The 20,378-nt window shown below is 42.0% G+C and overlaps 4 protein-coding genes across 4 annotated transcripts; all 4 read right to left on the bottom strand.

Moving 5' to 3' along the window:
- Positions 1–373: 373 nt before the first annotated feature.
- On the bottom strand, positions 374–1,975 carry LOC137267826 (uncharacterized). Its single transcript, XM_067802259.1, has 2 exons — positions 1,935–1,975; positions 374–1,346 (listed from the first exon to the last, which is right to left on the bottom strand). The coding sequence occupies exons 1-2, from the start codon at positions 1,973–1,975 to the stop codon at positions 374–376; spliced, it is 1,014 nt and encodes a 337-aa protein (XP_067658360.1).
- Positions 1,976–3,097: 1,122 nt separating this feature from the next.
- LOC137268515 (uncharacterized) lies at positions 3,098–6,637 on the bottom strand. Its single transcript, XM_067803082.1, has 2 exons — positions 6,569–6,637; positions 3,098–5,005 (listed from the first exon to the last, which is right to left on the bottom strand). The coding sequence occupies exons 1-2, from the start codon at positions 6,607–6,609 to the stop codon at positions 4,030–4,032; spliced, it is 1,017 nt and encodes a 338-aa protein (XP_067659183.1). The 5' UTR covers positions 6,610–6,637; the 3' UTR covers positions 3,098–4,029.
- A 3,831-nt stretch (positions 6,638–10,468) lies between these two features.
- Positions 10,469–15,713, bottom strand: LOC137267939 (uncharacterized). The gene is made up of 2 exons (XM_067802390.1): positions 15,445–15,713; positions 10,469–12,832 (listed from the first exon to the last, which is right to left on the bottom strand). The coding sequence occupies exons 1-2, from the start codon at positions 15,486–15,488 to the stop codon at positions 11,857–11,859; spliced, it is 1,020 nt and encodes a 339-aa protein (XP_067658491.1). The 5' UTR covers positions 15,489–15,713; the 3' UTR covers positions 10,469–11,856.
- A 2,412-nt stretch (positions 15,714–18,125) lies between these two features.
- On the bottom strand, positions 18,126–20,378 carry LOC137268337 (uncharacterized). Its single transcript, XM_067802890.1, has 2 exons — positions 20,137–20,378; positions 18,126–19,500 (listed from the first exon to the last, which is right to left on the bottom strand). The coding sequence occupies exons 1-2, from the start codon at positions 20,178–20,180 to the stop codon at positions 18,543–18,545; spliced, it is 1,002 nt and encodes a 333-aa protein (XP_067658991.1). The 5' UTR covers positions 20,181–20,378; the 3' UTR covers positions 18,126–18,542.

Below are 20,378 nucleotides of genomic sequence, written 5' to 3' on the forward strand. Positions count from 1 at the left end.
ATGTGGCATGCTTATATACACCAGGTCTGTTTGACAGGTCCTACACACTTAAGGCCTATATGCCACGCCCTATATACTTAAGGCCTATATGCCACGCAATACCCACATAAGGTCTACATGACAGATGCCCCATTTTACACGCCATTTCGACGTACAACCGAGACATGCAATGTGCTTATTAGGTTTATATAACACGTCCTGAAAATATAGGGTCTATATGACATGTCATATACACTTAAGACCTATATTTCACAATCCTATTTCTTCTCTTTTCCGTTTCCAGCGTGTCCACCGAGAACAATTTACCTGTAATTTTTGTCATGTTTTTGCTCAACAGTCTTTAAAATAGAGATGTTTTATTCTGAGGTATCGGCTAATAGGAGCTGGTATTTTCATTCCATATCGGTTCCCAGGAAGGCCCGTTGGGTTCGCCGTCGTCAAAGTCGTACTCCACCACTCCAGACAACAGCTTGGCCTCCTTTGTCATTGCAACCTCCGGAAGACGCTCTCCTATCGGAGACTTGATTTCGCTATGATAAAAAGGATCACACTTGTCAAAGATGTTGATACCTTGGGATGGCCAATGCCCAGTCATCAGTCGATGATTGTAAACTTTCCTCTTGTCAGAGATATCTTGGGGCCGAGCCCACCTAGCAGGAGTCATGCAGACGAACACTACAAAGCGCCACCTGTCGGAATTGGAGCGGCCTTTCTCTGGTTTACAATTATCATGCACGGTCCGAGAATCCCAAAGGACCATCCCTCCTTTCGGAACAGGTACTTTTGTGGTAACGCAGCCTTTCCTCCTGAACCAAGATTTGTCGTCGTCATTTAATTCATAGTGACCGATTCTACTCTTCCTTGCAGCGGCCTCAAATTCATCAAAAAATCTTTGGGTATGTTTATGCGATCCCGACAAAACCCGAAAGCAGAAGTCGGTTTCTGTCGCCTCCTCCAAGTACAGGGCGCCTTGGTAACCATGGAGACCAACTCTCTCTGCCGGCTGGTCAACATGCAACCATGCTTTCCCAGTGTCATAAATTCCGAACTTTTCATCTTCTGGTGGAGTGGATATGGCAACTCCGTCAAAGCTTGTGAGGAGCTTCTCTGTCTTCCAAACTTTAGCAAACACTGGCTTGGCTTTAAATCGGCATTTCCAGGTGTTCTCGAAATGACCAATGTCATATCCTTGAATAACTGAATACAAGTTAGACGGCCAATCATCTTCCTTAAACTGGGACACCCAATCACGGTACTGGGATATGTACTCGTCACAGTCCTGCGCACTGCACACATCCGGTATCACAGCATACCCTTTCTCCTCAAGTTCTCTCATTATTGAGTCCCTGAAAACAATATAGGTGTTACGTTCAACTCAAGAAATACTAGATCGGTCAACTGTATGTAATGAGGAATGTGCAAATGAGACCATTTTTCCCCGTATGACTGGATAACACTGTTCTTCACATCACGTAACCTTGGATACAGTGGTTAACTGTACCTTCTGCATCGCGTGAGATGGTGTACCGAGGGTCATTCTACATCACATGACATGCTGTCCTGGGTGTCATTGCAACTTCTACATCACATGACATGCTGTCCTGGGTGTCATTGCAACTTCTCCATCACATGACATGCTGTCCTGGGTGTCATTGCAACTTCTACATCACATGACATGCTGTCCTGGGTGTCATTGCAACTTCTACATCACATGACATGCTGTCCTGGGTGTCATTGCACATTCTATATCGCGTGACATGCCGTACTGGGTGCCTTAATTACTGCACATCAGGCATTTAATAAAAAGTACAAAGTACAAATTTCAATCATTTAACAAACTGCCTGTAACATACACTCACATTAGCTACCCAGCTAGTTAGCTGTCATCTATAAATAAAGCAAACAAAGGCAGGCGTAATGGAATATTCACTCACATGTCAAAAGACGGACTTCTAGGTTCCTCATTTTGCGCCATGATGGATGTGTCGTCTGCTCGCACAAGAACGCAGAGTGCCGTTGATCGGCTCTATAAAGAGACAACAGTCTAGACTGTCCCCTGGAGAATAATTGCACAAGCGGAAGACATCTCGGGGAAAACCAGTGATAAAGATAACGAAAGCCATTGGCTGTTCCAATTTGTTGTGTTCGAGCGATTGTTTTTTTTTATCCATGCTCAAGAATGACTTCATGACCAGGAACTACAAGTCCACTACTTGGGAGAATAAAACACTCACTTCAGTACACCTTAAGTATCAAATGTCCAGCTAAACAACCATCATTTGTTGCGAATATTGTTATGGAGTATTTACCATATCTGGTGTGCGTTATGCGGAAAAGAATATAAGGGGCGCCTAATTTCACCTGCACCCCAGTCCACGAAGAGATAGAAGTGCCTTGACAATTGTAACTGTCAAAACCCTGTTTGGTGGAGAAGATAAGAATTACCAATAAAATTTGTAAGACGGCAACCCGACCCATTAGTCGCCCCTTACCAGATCTAGAACTCGTGAAGATTAGGGTAAAATAGATCTTCAGCAGCCAATGCATGTACTGACAGGGGATAAGCGTGAATGAGTGAGTTTAGTTTCACGCCGCACTCAGCAATATCCTAGCTGTCTGTAAAAGATGGGATATGGACCAAATAGGCCCTGGTCCCCTAAAATGTCAGTCACCCTTAACGACAAGCATGGATTGCTGAAGATCAGTTCGAACCCCGATCTTCAAGGGTGGACAGGTGACAAACGGGATCGGGTCTTGGTTGACACATGCCATCGTATCCCAGCTGCGTATCGAAGTTCATGCTTTTGATATCTGATGTTGATCTGCTATCCATTATCAGAAGTAACGGTTGCTGAAGACCATGTACATGAAGACCCTGAGGACTATGAAGATCATGTATTGTCTTTCTTCAGCTTTCCTGCTCTGATATGTTTATGATATATTTGATGTAAAAAACATGAGGGTGTTATTTTTATTCCAACATTATTCGTAAATCAAACAAAACCATAAATCTACCAGTATCACTGCAAAGCGAGGTTTTTGTGGCGTTGGAGTGTATCACTCCAAGCTAGTGAACAGAAAACAAACTGCTGTTATGTTTTTCAGTGTATTTTCATCATAAAAATAGTTCCAGTCAAAATGTGTTAAACATTTTGTGTGATAATTGAGTAGAATTCGACGAGAAAGTGGAGAATACACACAACTGAAGCTTTGGATTTGAAATTTTAAGACAGGAGAACAAGTAACAGGAACACTGAAATTTGAAGTGAGACATGTCAATCAATCAGAATCTTGATAACAACAATTATCGGTCAGGTGATAACTATCTCAATGAAATGTGTGCAGAGTATGGTGAATAAACGATAATCCTAAAACACGGACCATACACATTGTATTAGGCTCTTGAACACAGGCCTACAGGCCAAGAAACCTGTATTATATATCACATACGCATGAGGCCCAGATTACTCGTCATACACACATTAGGCCCATATAACATGCTTACATACATAAAGCATTTATTGCACATTCCTACACGCATTTGGCCTATTTCACAATAGAACACACACAATAGACCTATATGACACGGTATATACATATAAACACAAATAGCAAAGCCCACAGACATATGGTCATATAATATACACAATACACATGAGGACTATATAAGGTATTCCTATACATAACATGCCTATATAATACAGGTCCATATGGCGCAATATACACACACAACACATGACATGACAACCTATACACGTAAGGTCTCCCTGACAGCAGCCTATACACAAAAGGCCTCCACGATAGTGTGCTATACACATAAGATCTATATCATGCACACCTGCATGTAAATGACTTATCAAATACAATATATCACATCAAGTCTATACACAGCAGACCGATATAAACCAGGCCTATTTCGTCCCTTTCTGAAAATGGTGAGCAAGTCCATGACCAGTTTTCCAGCAATGGTTGTCATGTTTTGTTCAATAGCCTTTGCAACCAAATATTCCTACCATGCCTTGGTCGCGACTAATAGTAGTTGGTATTCTCATTCCATATCGGTTCCCAGGAAGGCCCGTTGGGCTCGCCGTCGTCAAAGTCGTATTCCACCACTCCAGACAACAGCTTGGCCTCCTTTGTCATTGCAACCTCCGGAAGACGCTCTCCTATCGGAGACTTGATTTCGCGATGATTAAAGGGATCACACTTGTCAAAGATGTTGATTCCTTGGGATGGCCAGTGTGACGTCATCATCCTATGATTGTAAGCTCTGAGCTTTGAGGGAATGTCTTCAGCCCGAGCCCACTTGGCAGGAGTCATGCAGACGAACACTACAAAGCGCCACCTGTCGGAATTGGAGCGGCCTTTCTCTGGTCTACAGTTATCATGCACTGTCCGAGAATCCCAAAGGACCATCCCTCCTTTCGGAACAGGTACCTTTGTGGTAACGCAGCCTTTTCTCCTGAACCAAGATTTGTCGTCGTCATTTAATCTGTAATAATCGATCCTGTTGCTTTTCCTTGCAGCGGTCTCAAATTCATCAAAGAATTCGTTGAAATATTTATGTGATCCCGACAAGACCCGAAGGCAGAAGTCAGTTTCTGTCGCCTCCTCCAAGTACAGGGCGCCTTGGTAACCATGGAGACCAACTCTCTCTGCTGGCTGGTCAACGTGCAACCATGCTTTCCCAGTGTCATAAATTCCGAACTTTTCATCTTCTGGCGGGAAGGATATGGCAACTCCGTCAAAGCTTGTGAGGAGCTTCTCTGTCTCCCAAACTTTAGCAAACACTGGCTTGGCTTTAAATCGGCATTTCCAGGTGTTCTCGAAATGACCAATGTCATATCCCTGAATGACTGAATGCATGTTAGACGGCCAATCATCTTCCTCAAACTGGGACAGCCAATCACGGTACTGGGATATGTACTCGTCACAGTCCTGCGCACTGCATACATCCGGTATTACAGCATACCCTTTCTCTTCAAGGTCTTTCATTATATAGTCCCTGATAAGACAAATATACAATTGTTATGTTCAAAAAGACAAATACAAGGGTCATCAGCCGTATATATTGAGGTATCTACAAATGACGAATTGTGCTCTAGCAAACGAGGTCAGTTTGTCTCACTTGATCAGTCTTGTCCTGCTTGTCTTACCGTGACGTGCCGAGACGTGCCGAGACGTTCGAAATAATCGCCTTCTCGAAGGCCCAGAGCCGGCTGATATTGTAACGCGCCGACAGTTACATTATTAACAAAACAGGCCTGCAGATTCCATACAGGGCCTGTACAGTTTAAAGTCTGCAGGAGGCATCAAGCCCTTAAATGAATAAAAATGCTGAAGAGTACGTATAATATAAAATAACGTTAAAATGTGTGTACGAAATAAGCATGAATTATCTGAACCCTTCATTAGTGAACTAGGGGTTAGACAAGGGTGTATTTTAAGCCCTTTCCTGATGGTCAACTGTCAAAATTAAAGTACACTGGAAGCTGTCTAAACTGGCATTTATCCGGACTGAAGAAATAATCCAGTTTCGACAAGGTGCCGGACTGTAACGCTGATGATAAATGTACAAGTCACGGACGGGACTCTAAGGGATTTTAAGCCAGTGCTGACAAGTTGCCGGACAGTGCTGGACAGATGCCGGACAACTTCCACTGTATTGCAAACACTGGAGGTGATGCAAAACTGGTCATGTGGGGTCGAACGATGTTGACTCACTCACTCACTTGTCCAGTCGGTCATTGTTATATCCCGTTCTATTCAGCTACCAACTTACGTAGGATGAGTATCTTGCTATAGGCTTCATTGTCACCCTACACCTTGTCCTTTCTGGGATCGTCTCAATGTCCTAAGTTGGGAACATGAGCAAAGACCACGTGACCTGTGTTCATAACGTGTCCTAGGTTACTGTGTATCAATGTACCTTCTCCATCACATTACCTTGGTCACTGGATGTCTCAATACCTTCTTACATAATGTTACGGTATTTTCTTTTACTTTTGTGTCTATTATTGCGGAGGGGCGAGTGAGGGAATGACCGAGTATTATTTTATGCCGATTTTATCAGCATTCCGGCTGAAAAGAGGAGATTTTATATCAGTGTGGGAAATCGAAAACCGGGGTCTCCAGTTAGGCCATCTCACACTGTAAAGACTGGCTTGGCAATCCCACCGCTACACGCTTACATCTTACTGTATCTTGTTATCTCCCTTGGACTATAGACACAGATATGATTTCAATATTGCGAAATGGTACACAGAGACCACCTAATGAAGTAGCCAAAGAATCGTTAAGGAATAAGATCACATATCATTGCGACTCTCATGATTTTCTTTAAATTACATAAGATTTTTTAGCTGTTCTGGACTTATTTCATTTACCTACCCAAATTGGCTTGAACCCATAAAATTGCATATGTTTTGGTAAGTATTGCGTGACTTCATAAAAATTGATATTAAGACACCGTCTATATTGCTTCGGGGATGATGATAAGTTTTGTGGCAGAATGCCCCCCACCCCTCTCCCCATACACAAACACAGGCATCCTGGAATATTTACTCACTTGTCAAAAGACGGACTTCCAGGTACCTCACTTTTCGCCATGCGTGTGTCGTCTGCTCGCACGAGAACCCAAAGTGTCGTCTGTTGGCTGAGTCAATGAGCTTTATAGAGAGAAACTATATAGAGAAACTTCTCGACTGTTCTCTGTTTATCGAGGATGGTTGTTGCACAAGCGGAGGACATCTCGGGAAAGACCAGTGATAGTGATAACGATAGCCATTTGTTGTGTTCGAGCGATTGGTTTTTTTATGATTCATGTTCAATAATGACTATATTCATGACCAGGAACTTGAAGTCATGCATGAACAGCATAATAATCTCTACAGTTCACCTTGAGGATCATGAGTCGCACAAATTATTAAGAAGCATATACCTGATTTGTGTTGCGTTATGTGGGATTGTATATAAGAGGCGCCTTATTCTACCTCACCCCCATTCTACTAAGTGACAGAAGAGATTTGACGGTTGCACCCTTCAAAAGCCCTTGACACCTCACTCTGCAACTGATAAGCCAACCATGGGGGGCAGGCTGTAAATAATCAGGTTTGGACCAAACAATCCAGTGAATGACGTCATGAGTGTTACTGTTTGGAGAAGAAAACAAGTATCAGTCAAATTAGTGAAACGGCAACCCGACCCCGTTAGTCGTCCTTCATCAAAACTGGTTATTAGGTTAGACAAAGTCCCCAGAAGCCCATGCTTGTCGTCACCGGAGATTTGATAATTTACAAATTTCATACTAATTTCTGTAAATATGTTCTTGGCGTGGGTAAGCATGTTTCTAGCAATGCTATATTGGCAGGTTGTGGAAGATATTGTGTAAGTTGTGTATTGTGTAAGTGCTGGTTATTATGTTACATGTGTGCGTTACTGGAGTAAATTACTTCTTATGTCAGGACACAGGTATCCTAAACAATGCTGTATCTTCATGAAAACTCTCGACTCAGCTGGTAAATATACGAGCGCACCATGGGTAAATCGCACGTGCGCATCATGGGTAAATCGTACGTGCGCATCATGGGTAAATCGTACGTGCGCATCATGGGTAAATCGTTTGTTAAACAACAACGGGGTTGGATTTGTGTGGTTTAATTATGATGATAACAATTTCATTTCCACACAGAAGCTTATTGATGTAAAGGGACAAAGCATATGGAGTAGAATTATTGGATTATCGCATTTAGATAACTGCAAGTACATTACATCATTATTAGATGTAGAGTGTTATGTTTGTTTCAAATGTATATTTTAAAGAATATAGACGATATTTATGTTTACTTAGACTTCATCACTTACCCCTTTGTTGTAATGTCATAATTATACCTCAGCAATATGTAAAATGAGTAACGATAACATCCCAGAGGATGAATTACCTTTTCTTTTTGTCTGTGATGCACATTCAATATTTCGAAGTATATATTTACTGAAGTTTGATTAATGTCCAAATATCATCAAATTTTAGAATATTAATGCAATGTAATGATACTAAATTTAGGATTCTTCTTAAAACTGTACAGTTTATTAAGCATGCGCTCGTGATCAGATGCAGCATGTGTAAACACAGTGTATAACCCTGTATATTGCCCTGTCTAAATGAAATTTTGTATCATGTGACTGTACCTGGGCCGATAGCCTACCTATAGAAATAAACTGTATATATACCTGCGATGAACGGGATCGGGTGTCAGGCACGCGGTCTTGGATGACATGTCATCACTGCGTAGGTCGATGCTTACGCCATTGATCACTGAAATATCTGGTCTAGACTCGATCACATACAGACCGTCACCACATACCTGAGTATTGCTGAGTGCGGCGTTAAACAACAACAACACACCAAAGGCACTAAAGACTATGCATTATCGCATCATGCATTCTCCTGAAGTCACATACTCCTGAATCATATTACACACCAAAGTTACTATTTGCTAAGATGTATCTCTTCTAAATTGATTTGTCTGTGTGACTAGGTCAAGAAGTTGATCGTGTAAATATCTTTATTTATGGTTTTATTACACGTCAGCTCAGTGCGCGCATGTCAAGCGACATGTCTGCTGTGTGTCGCGATCGTGACAAACACGCCACACTATGAGAAGTTGATAACCCTATAGGTTGTGTAACCTACCAAATGTTTTCACATAGACCTTATAGTAACTGAATATTTTTGTAAATTATCCAGACTATCAACAGCCTATCCATGTACATAGTGATACAGTCTGACCTTTATACCACAATAAAACACAAGTTCTGTCCAGGTTGGCCGGCGATTTTTCCGAGCAGAGGAAGCGGCACACATCAACCCCTCATTCCACACCAAATGTCACACATAAGCACACATAGCCATAAGTCATGGTGATAAAAATGACAGCACTATATACTTATAATTATGGTCACTTTGAATTACTGTATGGATGTGTTTCTAAAACACATAAACATCTTACAATATTTCATCCAATCACAGCTGTCACATGCCTCTGTCCGTTTGAGTTGTTTACATACAGTCCTCGCTAGGTAGCGCGTGATTCTATTTACTGTAGTGCAACCTGTGTAGACTACTCAAAATAATTCATAGAACACCACGACAGATTTATAGTAGTATGAAAGCATCAAATGTTCTATACCCTCTTATTAATAGACGGGTCCTTAGAATAAGTGTTCAAATTAATCGCCAACATAGAGGCCAAGCGCCGGATGTTATTGCATCGGGTCGGCAGTTTCAAATATATGCAAACCCTTGTGGCCTTCAGTAGATAATCTGTCTTTCTTAACAACTGAAATCTATCCTTATGTTTTTATTCATCAATGTTCGGGAATCAGCTATGATCCTTCATGTTACGATAACTTACAATTTCACTTCCTGGTATTTCGGCGCTTGCGCATAGGAATGCCAATACCAGTTCTTAACAAATAGAACGTCGCTAGCTGAGTTTCTAGGAACAGTGTGAAAATGTGGACAGTGTAGCTTATTTTGTTTCGAAAGGGTTGATTTGTTTTAGAAAAAATGAACTAAACGGGACTCCAGAGTTCATTCGGGGCCTGTAGGTTTTTAAGCCTGCAGGCGGCAGCAGGCCCTGATGGCTAGCTGGCAAATTAAAGTATTGCGAAAATGGATCTGTGGACTGTTTCATTGTAACATGAAATGTCGAACGGTGATGGTCTAAACGTATTTTCTGTGCTGCACTACCCGACCTTCACGCACTCGTATATTGGATGTGTGTAACTATTATTTCTAGGGTACAATATATCTGAAGCTTGTTAAAAGCCATGAATTACCGGTTATAACCGTTCTGTTTTCCATGTCTTGATTCCTTGCACGGGTATCCTTGGTAACAAGGTGCATTCGATATGGTCTGTTATAGCTGCTAGGACATAAGCCCTTCTCATAAAGGTTTTGTATATCTACCATGTAACATTATATTATGCTTCATTGACCGTGCCGTGGTATTTATTCAATGCCTGGACACACCTGAATAATCATCGTGTAAAAGTACTGTATGTACATGTTGAACTTACATATGTCCTCTTAAAACTTGTGTATGTCCACTTTGTAGTGTAATGTTAGGTGTCGTGGAACTTAGGAAGAATAATTTTAATTATGTATGTGTTTGGACCATCTTGCACATATGACTTAGTTTTTAATTTTTTTCGATATCCAGATTGTATGGTCCAGTGTATGATCCATGCTGCGCAGATAACATCTGGTATGGTTTGTTATCTTCGCTAGGATCGAAGCATTTTACTTTTTTAAAAAAAGAAGAAGCAAAATCGTGTATATCTACCCCGTAGTGTAAAATCATGCATCATTGATCATGGAATGGTATATATCCCATGCCTGGACACCTGTATAAAGAATCTGTGAATATCGATTGTATGTATTTGTCGAATTTGCATAAGTCTTCTCAATACTCTTGTATATTTATTCTGTAGCGTAAAACAATTCATCATAACTCTCATGTCCGGGTACACATGGATAATTATTTAGCAATACCGATCGATTGTATCATCATATAGCCTTGCTGTTTTGCATACAAACCTGTGAGATGTATAGACTATGCTGAACAGTGGACTCTGTCTATGAAGTTTTGTACATTTACTTGGTAGTATAAAACTAGGTATTTAGGTTTGTGGAATTCTATATTTTTTCATGCGTGGACACACTTGGATAAATTCTCTACATTGCACAGGTTTGCTGTGCTTGCATAAGTCTCTGCATAATGCATGGATCTTGTTGTTGTACATAGGGCCGATGGCCCACACAATACAGAGAATTGTTTCATTGTAACATGATATGTCGAAAACGTCGGAAAAAAATACAACAAAGAAAAAAAAAACAAACAACAAAAAGCCCCAAGCTAATAAATCACGTATCACGTAAATAAGCGGGTTAAATTTTACGCCATGTTTAGCAATATTCCAGCAATATCACAGCGGGAGAGACCAGAAATGGGCTTCACACATCGTACCCATGTGAGGAATCAAACCCGGGCTTCCGACGTGACGAGCGGACGCTTTAACCACTAGACTACCCAAGTGCCTTCTAAATAACTCAAACGAAATACAACACGAATATTTATAACACCTTTCAATAACAAGATGAAGACTTTGTTTCAAGAATTAGCATTGAAAACATATCAGGCTGGATAAAAAATGTATATCTCGAGCTGTTTTCATGTTGTTATAACATACTGAAAAAATAAGGAATCACATGAAAGCGCAAGTGTTTTAGGTATAGCTATACTATATAAAGCTCGCGAAGATCCTTGGAGAAAAGTAAATAAACACTTGTCATCCCTTATTTTTTCCCTGAGTATATTAACCGCCGTCGGAACTGTCTAAAATGCCGGGTAGTGTATGAGCAGATCGGACGGTCTTGCTCCTTAAGATAATGGCATGTCATAACCAAAGCAATGACTGACTGTGTTCGGAGATTCAGGAAAAACACTATAAGCAACAAGCTAATTATGCACCTTCCACGAAAGCGAATTAAAGGCTCAAACAAATTCCGATATTTGTGGGCAAACATGTCCATTCGAGACACTTTGCAAATCACTGTTTATAGTTTCAGAGATAAAATATCTTCTGTTCATTAATCCGTCGTTCCATTTCATCTGCCCAACAGATTTGTAATACTCGGCTTGAAAGATTCATTGTTTTAGGCCTCCGCTGACCTTTCAGAGAGTTATCTCCCTTTAACACCACATCCAGCTCGCTCAATCCCAGAATGACAGTTTGCATTTTTTCCAGGCTCATAGTGTTGTACTTATATATGAACTGTTGAGCACATACATATCAAACACTAGTATTTTTCTTCCACACAGGTTCCCAGGAAGGCCCGTTGGGTTCACCGTCGTCAAAGTCGTACTCCTCAACTCCAGACAATAATCTGGCCTCCTTCGTTGTTGCAACTACAGGGAGGCCTTTACTGACCGGAGAATTTATTTTACTGTGAACTGAAGGAGGATCGGACTTCTCAAAGATAATGATACCTTGGGATGGCCAATGCCCAGTCATTAGTCGATGATTGTAAGCTTTCGTCTTGTTAGAGATATCTTGGGGCCGAGCCCACCTAGCAGGAGTCATGCAGACGAACACTACAAAGCGCCACCTGTCGGAATTGGGACGGCCTTTCTCTGGTTTACAATTATCATGCACTGTCCGAGAATCCCAAAGGACCATCCCTCCTTTCGGAACAGGAACCTTTGTGGTAACGCAACCTTTCCTCCTGAACCAAGATTTGTCGTCTTCTCGTACCATGTAGAACTTATTGATGTTGCTCTTTCTTGCAGAAGCCTCAAATTCTTCAAAGAAAGCGCTGAAATGTTTATGAGATCCCGACAAAACCCGGAAGCAGTAATCGGTTTCTGTCGTTTCCTCCAAATATAGAGCACCTTGGTAACTATGGAGACCAATTCTTTCTGCCGGTTGGTCAAGATGAAGCCATTGTTTCCCTGTATCATAAATTCCGGTTTCTCGGGCTTCAGGTGGGTCAGAGATAGCTATAGCGTCAAAGCTTGTGTGAAGTTTCTCAGTCTCCCAGATTTTAGCAAATACTGGCTTGGCCTTCAAACGACATTTCCAGGTGTTTTCGAAATGGCCGACATCATAACCTTGGATTATTGAATGGCCTTGGTACGGACATTCGTCTTCCTCAAACTGGGACAGCCAATCACGGTACTGGGATATGTACACGTCACAGTCCTGCGCACTGCAAACATCCGGTATAACGGCATACCCTTTCTCCTCCAACTCTCGAATGACAGCATCCCTGACAGAAGGAACAGAAAGTAACTGGTATAAATGTGACGGTCCTGGGCAAATTACACTTATATAAAATTGTGTAAGTCAACAGTTGTATTCGTAGTCGTACTATATCACAGGTATGGAAAGTCGATTCATATGTCAGCCGACCACCTGATATTTGGGCACGGCTAGGGAAGTAAATGAACCTTAGTTTTATGCCGCTTTAGCAATATTCCAGCAATATCACGGCGGGGGACGCCAGATATGGGCTTCACACATCGTAACAACGTGGAAAATCGAGCCCGGGCATAATGAGCGAACACTTTAACCACTGAGCTACCCCAAACGCCGGAAGTGTTTGTATACAGGGTGGAGTTCTGGATCATTCCAGATAGGATTAAGGTTTGAGATGCAAATATGACCTCCATGGCCACACAATGCTGCTGACGTTCGCTTATTTGTTAAAGAAACATCACAACTAAAACGTGGATACGGTTCCAACCAATAACACTATGTGTATGTATAGGTTAATCACCTTTACAAGGTCATTATTCAAATACAAGTAGTTTATTTGAATAATTAACGTAGTGATGGCATGTAGGCGTGCAAATAATTATCAAAATAAGTACAATTTTATTTTGCTTAGGGGCAGTTAATCAGTTATGCTAACAAAACACTTCCAAGAACAATGGGCATAACTTTCCCTCGTCGTTTTAATCATGATCTGCTGCCGTATCATGTTCATGTAGTAGTGTGGATGAATGTGGAGCACGTCAAATGATGACATTTTATGACGTTATTTGCATATTGAAAAGATACAGGACGTCGCCCCATCCAGCAGTTCTGAATCCGGTCAGGTCTTGCAGCCACACTCTGTAGTCTATGATGCTTCTGCTGCTGCTGATTTGTGATTTTGAAGCTGCCAAATTCCACTCAGGTCACTATATCAGCCAGATAATACCTCTGCAGCATTATAACTATCACTGACATCCAGCGAAGCAGAATTGTGATGTGATGAAGCAGTATTGTGACACGAAGAAGCAGTATTGTGATCTGACAAAGCAGTATTATGATCTGACTAGGAAGTACTGTCATTTGAAGAAGCAGTATTGTGATCTAACGGAGCTGTATTATAATCTGACGAAGCAGTATTGTGATATAAAGAAGCAATATTGTGATCTGAAGAAGCAGTATTATGACCGGACGAAGCAGTATTGTGACCCGACGAAGCAGTAATGTGATCTGACGAAGCAGTATTGTGATCTGACGAGACAGTATTGTGATACAGAGAAGCAGTATTGTGATCTGATGAAGCAGTATTATAATCTGACGAAGCAGTATTATGATCTGACGAGACAGTATTGTGATACAGAGAAGCAGTATTGTGATCTGATGAAGCAGTGTTGTAATATAAAGAAGCAGTATTGTGATTTGACGAAGCAGTATTGTGACCCGACGAAGCAGTATTGTGATCTGACTAAGCAGTATTGTGATCTGAAGAAGCAGTATTGTGATCTGACGAAGCAGTATTATGATCTGATGAGGCAGTATTGTGATACAGAGAAGCAGTATTGTGATCTGAAGCAGTATTGTGATCTGACGAAGCAGTATTATGATCTGATGAAGCAGTATTGTGATCGGAAGAAGCAGTATTGTGATCTGACGAAGCAATATTATGATCTGACGAGGCAGTAGTGTGATCTTACGAAGCAATACTACGGTCTGACGAAGCAGTCTTGTCATTTGAAGAAGCAGTATTATGATCTGACTAAGCAGTATTGTGATCTAAAGAAGCAGTATTGTGATCTGACGAAGCAGTATTATGATCTGACGAGGCAGTAGTGTGATCTGACGAAGCAATATTATGGTCTGACGAAGCAATATTGTCATTTGAAGAAGCAGTATTATGATCTGACGAAGCAGTATTGTGATATAAAGAAGCAGTGTTGTCATTTGAAAAAGCAGTATTGTGATCTGATGAAGCAGTATTCTTATTTAAGAAAGCAGTATTGCGATCGAATGAAGCAATATCATGTGATGTGATGAGGCAGTATTGTGAGTGAGTGAGTTTAGTTTTACGTCGCACTTAGCAATATTCCAGCTATATGGCGACGGTCTGTAAATAATCGAGTCTGGACCAGACAATCCAGTGATCAACAACATGAGCATCGATCTGCGCAATTGGGAACCGATGACATGTGTCAACCAAGTCAGCTAGTCTGACCACCCGATCCCGTTAGTCGCCTCTTACGACAAGCATAGTCACCTTTTATGGCAAGCATGGGTTGGCCTGAAGGCCTATTCTACCCCGGGACCTTTACGGGTCGAGGCAGTATTGTGATCTGACTAAGCAGTATTATGATCTGACGACGCAATATCGCGATCTGAAGAAATAGTACTATAACCGGACAAAGCTGTATCGTTATCTGACCAATATTGTAATCTGACGAAGCAGTATTGTGATCTTACGAAGCAGTATGATGATCTGACGAAGCAGTGGTGTGATCAATAGAAGCAGTATTATGATCTGAACAGGCAGTACTGTGATGCGATGAAGCAGAATCTACGTGGGTATTTGGTCGACAATAGATCACTACATTCAGTTTGGACTGTACACAAGAATCAGTCTGAACGTACCTGTCAAAACACGCTTGTCCTTCCACGTTCATTTCTGCCGCCATGTTTGAGGAGGTGTCGTCTGCTCGCTCCAAAGCGTAAATTATCGCTACTCGTTACCGTCAAACTGACAACGTTGTCCAATGACTTCAGAACATTCAGGTATTTCAAGCCTTTACACCCAGGGTGATATGCTGAACAGGTTCGTCCCAGGAAGCCATTTCGTAAAGAGACGGACTTTCCGCTGGGATAAAAATAGCGCATTTTCATCCAAGGTGCGTTCGAGCAATGCGTTACTAACATGTAAACCTGTACGAGAGTCACGTGTTCAGATAGCCATACTTAACAAACTATCTCTAAACACCTGTAGGCAGCGTATTATTAATATCTGTTGATCAGACTGGCAATCAATAGGCATCATAAGGCAATCGATATCTTGAGTTTATTAAAGATCAATCCACTCAAGACATGTCACAACTAAGTCAGCGAGCCTGACAGTCGTTATTCCCCGCTTGAGGAAACCATGGGCTGCTGACGACCAGTACCTTGAGGTAATGACGTCAGTTTCTATAATGGGGGAAACTCGCTGCTATTGAAAATACTGAATATGTATCCCACGGCACACTAGTTTCCCAGATATTCTCACAGTCGTTTATAAATGTACGGGTTGTGGAGAATTAACCATTACAACTGGATATAATGATGCGTCATAAAACAACGGTTGTCCGACCAGAACTTGTACATATATTTACTTGGTATGTTTCGTTCTGCGCCCTTACAAAAGCAGAAACGCGAAACTAATTATAAGTCTCTCACACCTTCGACTCGTATCCGCATTCTGCTTCTAGCATCGAGGGGCACATTTTTTCGACAACGCTTAGTTGTTAGTGATGAATATTTACACATTTGAACCTTGACCCTGGAGTACACACCATTTCCTGAAAATACGGTCAGCCTCTCTAAACCGACATTCTTTTGTGTCAGTATTGTTTCAACCAAATGGAGGAAAACGTGTAAATAAGTAAATGCAATTTAACCATGTTGAAAAATGAATAACAAGCTTATACCAATTTGGAGAGAGTGAGAGTGAGTGAGTGAGTGAGCTGGGTTGAAAGCCGCCTCTAACAGTATACCATTTGTATCACCGTTACAGGAGTGAGAGAGTGAGCTGAGTTGAAAGCCGCTTGTAACAGTATTCGATTTGTATCACCGTTACAGTAGTGTTGAAAGCCGCTTGTAACAGTATACCATTTGTATCACCGTTACAGGAGTGAGTGAGTGAGCGGGGTTGAAAGCCTCTTCTAACAGTATACCATTTGTATCACCGTTACAGGAGTGAGTGAGTGAGCTGGGTTCAAAGCCGCCTTTAACAATATTCCAGCAATGTCAAGGAGAGGGACACCACAAATGGGTTTTACACATTGTACCCACTTATGGAATTGAACATGCATGTTCAGCGTGACGGGTGGGCGCTTTAAGCACTAGGTTAGAGACCGTCCATAATTCATGATAGGGTGCGTGTGGTGCGTGTGTGCATGTGTGCGTACGTGCGTGAGAGAGATATGTTGATCTCCGTGACTCATGTACAATGTGAATGACACTCTCTCTCACACATACACACGTGCGCACGCACGCACGCACGCGCACACACACAAATTAATGCACAAAGAATGTGACACCCTCTACAGAATTTATGACATCACCACTACATTGAACGAAATGGGTGATATCCATGGGCCTAAAAACGGAAATTCCGATTTTAAGCCCATGGTAATAATGCTGCATTGGCTTAAAAGAAGGATATTCCTATAAGAGCATCCTCACTAGTTTGGTTTAGTGATTGTGATGGTATCCTCCCTGTCTTTTCCGTACTCACTCATTCACTTCAAGCTGTTGTCTATGTTCAGTCATGCTGACTTAAAGTTGTCACATAATTCACTCGACAGTAACCACGTTAAAGGTTTTATCAGCTACATGAACTTGAATACTACAGATCCAAATTACTGTCGCTTCACGAGAACTTATGGTTTTGTTTATTTGTTTAACGCCACACCCGGCAACTGTAAAGCTATATGGACGCCGTCTGTTAATAATCCAGACAATCGAGAGATCAACAGTATGAGCATCGGTCTGCCGAAATTTGATACGATGACGTATGTCGACCAAGTCATTGATCCTGGCCACCCGATAAGCACTTGTTGCTGAAGACCAACCCCAAAACGTTGAAACATGTTACCTTTGATAACACTGGTTCCAACATCATGGGCTTCAAAAATATTAAAATTCTGACGGTGTGTCTTATAAAAGGTTATGTCACATGTTGGCCGAGTTTTCAGAGATCATTCTACTGAGCGAAAATTAAAGGATCACATGAAAGCACAAGTATGCGCTTATTTTTTTCCAGGTTTCTTCACACACTACGCGATACAATGTTAGTGAAGAAAAACTGGAAAAAATAAAGGAACAGTTGAGCTTCCACGTGACCCCTGAATATTTTTCCTTCAGTATATTTTGTCAGCCCTTGGTGTGGACACGTTGTTGAAGTTATCGGCCAGTATGATCTACATCTTTTGGATTTCCAGAGTTCTGTGTTCTCAGTATGTACAGTCCCGCTATTATAGCTGAAAGTGGAGAAAAGTCGACCTTGTTACATAAACACTGAGTGAGTTAATCTGCAATCATTATGTAATAACGAACAAACATGGACTTAATCCTTTATTCCCGATCGGAATCTCTTCGTATGACGTAATCATAAATCCTGAAGTCTAAAGGTGAGGGGCAAATGCTCCTCAGGGATTGTCTTTTCGGGAAAGAAAGGGATGGGCGCGCACTCCATCACACCGCCCCACCTCCATCCCCCTCTTGGATCCGCTCCCATGATTACCTTGTTCGCAGTAGCTATTGGTCAATGATTCCACGCATTGATATATCACAAATGCCGTATATCTGATTGATTTTCAGTATAAGTGTTGCATTTATAATTGCACGATTATACCGTAAATGTTGTTAGATCAAACCATCCTTATCGTTTAATCTTTAGCGTATCATTCGTAACTACTCGTCTCTTTCCGTGACCTACAAAAACAAATTAACATTTGTGTCCGACCTATGTGAGTGTTTTACTTCCAGACGTTTTCCCACGAAGGTCCGTTGGGTTCACCGTCGTCAAAGTCGTACGCCTCCACTCCGGACAACAACTTCGCCTCTCTTGTCGTAGCTACTTCCGGAAGACAGTCGCCTATAGGAGACTGAATGTCGCTGAAATGTGGGGGATGGGAAGCTTCAAAAACTTTGACTCCCAGAGACGGAAAATTATCGGTCGTCATTATTTTCTTGTAGGCCCTTTTTCTGGCTTCCATGTCATCAGGTTTTGCCCACTGCGCAGGTGTCATGGTTACAAGAACCACAAAGCGCCATCTATCGGGATTAGGGCGACCTTTAACTGGTCTGCAATTGTCATATACTGTTCGCGAATCCCAAACGACCATGCCTCCTTTTGGGACGGGAACCTTGGTGACAATGCATCCTTTTTCTTTGAACCAAGCCTTTTCATCATTACCTAATTTATTGAATTTGTCTCTGGTACTCTTCCTGGCATTGTCCTCGAATTCTTCATAGTATGCTTCGAAGTGTTTGTGTGACCCCGATATGACCCGGAAGCAGTAGTCCGTCTCTGATGCCTCTTCCAGAAACACTGCTCCCTGGTAACAATGGAGACCAACTCTTTGAGGTGATTGGTCAGCAAGGAACGAGTCTTTCCCGTAGTCATAGATACCAAATCTTTCGGTTTCAGGTGGAAATGATATAGACACGCCTTCGAAACTGGTAAGTAGCTTCTCTGTCTCCCAAATTTTAGCAAAAACTGGCTTTGCTTTCAATCGGCAGTTCCAGGTATTTGCAAAATGACTTATGTCATAACTTTGTATTACAGATTCCACTTGAAATGGCCAATCATCTTCCTCAAACTGGGACAGCCAGTCACGGTACTGGGATATGTACGTGTCACAATCCTGCGCACTACAAACATCCGGTATCACAGCATATCCCTTCTCTTCCAGGTCCCGCATCACGGATTCCCTGGGGACAAACATCACAAAAGGATTAAAAGCAACGAGAGTGAGTGAGTGAATTTAGTTTTAAGCCGTTTTCAGCAATAGTCCGGAATATAACGGCGGGGGCTTCACACATTGTACCACGCGGGGAGTCGAACCCAGGTCTTCAGCGTGACGAGCGCTGGGCTACCCCCAATCCCCGCCTTTCAGATAGCGTACAGGCTGGTGACCAGCATCTTCGACTCTATTCTGGTATTTATAAACTGTACTATGAGCCTATTCGTGAACTTCTGCACCGAACTCCCGCACACTTTCATAGTGGCGACAGAGCTCATTTGTCGGTAGCGCCGCAGTTATCCGCAAAGAGCTGCGTCTTAGTCGCGGCGTGTCGTGTGCACGTGAGTTCGAATCCAGGATAGGCCTAAGAATACTCAAATACCCATGCTCCAGTGTTCCCTTCAAGGTATCTCCATGTACAATATTTGCTCGTTCCTCCCTCACAAAGATGCCTTGACGTTATTCAAATTTCACAAAAACACTGCATAAAAAAACATCCACCACACCCACCCGAGGTCCGCTAATAACTACACTCGCTCGAGGTCTGCTAATCAGTTCATCAACGTGACAGTCAGTTTATGAACCATCAGTGTACGCTACCAACCTGTCGATACCAGATAGGTCATGGATGTCTCCCTGTGACGCCATCTCCTACAGGTGATGTTGGTCAATGTGTCGGTGCACGTCGACGATAAAATGTTGAAAACTATCGTTGTACCCAGCTCCAGATCCAAAAAGGCAGGTCTAGGTTGAGCTATCTCTTTTCACTGTCCGGAGCATATTGCACAAGTTGGTGAAATGTACCAGAAAGGATATAAATAGCATGCAATGATTTTATCTATAGAC

This window comes from Haliotis asinina, chromosome 16 (assembly GCF_037392515.1).
Source record: "Haliotis asinina isolate JCU_RB_2024 chromosome 16, JCU_Hal_asi_v2, whole genome shotgun sequence".
In the NCBI taxonomy this organism is placed as follows: domain Eukaryota; kingdom Metazoa; phylum Mollusca; class Gastropoda; order Lepetellida; family Haliotidae; genus Haliotis; species Haliotis asinina.

What these genes read in the sequence shown, in the direction of transcription:
- LOC137267939 (XM_067802390.1), bottom strand. Translation starts at nt 15,488, where the DNA reads ATGGCGGCAGAAATGAACGTGGAAGGACAAGCGTGTTTTGACAG. An exon ending in GGACAAGCGTGTTTTGACAG is followed by an intron (nt 12,833 to 15,444) that starts GTACGTTCAGAC and finishes TCCTTCTGTCAG; the next exon opens with GGATGCTGTCATTCGAGAGT.
- LOC137268337 (XM_067802890.1), bottom strand. Translation starts at nt 20,180, where the DNA reads ATGGCGTCACAGGGAGACATCCATGACCTATCTGGTATCGACAG. An exon ending in GACCTATCTGGTATCGACAG is followed by an intron (nt 19,501 to 20,136) that starts GTTGGTAGCGTA and finishes GTTTGTCCCCAG; the next exon opens with GGAATCCGTGATGCGGGACC.
- LOC137267826 (XM_067802259.1), bottom strand. Translation starts at nt 1,975, where the DNA reads ATGGCGCAAAATGAGGAACCTAGAAGTCCGTCTTTTGACAT. An exon ending in AGAAGTCCGTCTTTTGACAT is followed by an intron (nt 1,347 to 1,934) that starts GTGAGTGAATAT and finishes TATTGTTTTCAG; the next exon opens with GGACTCAATAATGAGAGAAC.
- LOC137268515 (XM_067803082.1), bottom strand. Translation starts at nt 6,609, where the DNA reads ATGGCGAAAAGTGAGGTACCTGGAAGTCCGTCTTTTGACAA. An exon ending in GGAAGTCCGTCTTTTGACAA is followed by an intron (nt 5,006 to 6,568) that starts GTGAGTAAATAT and finishes TTGTCTTATCAG; the next exon opens with GGACTATATAATGAAAGACC.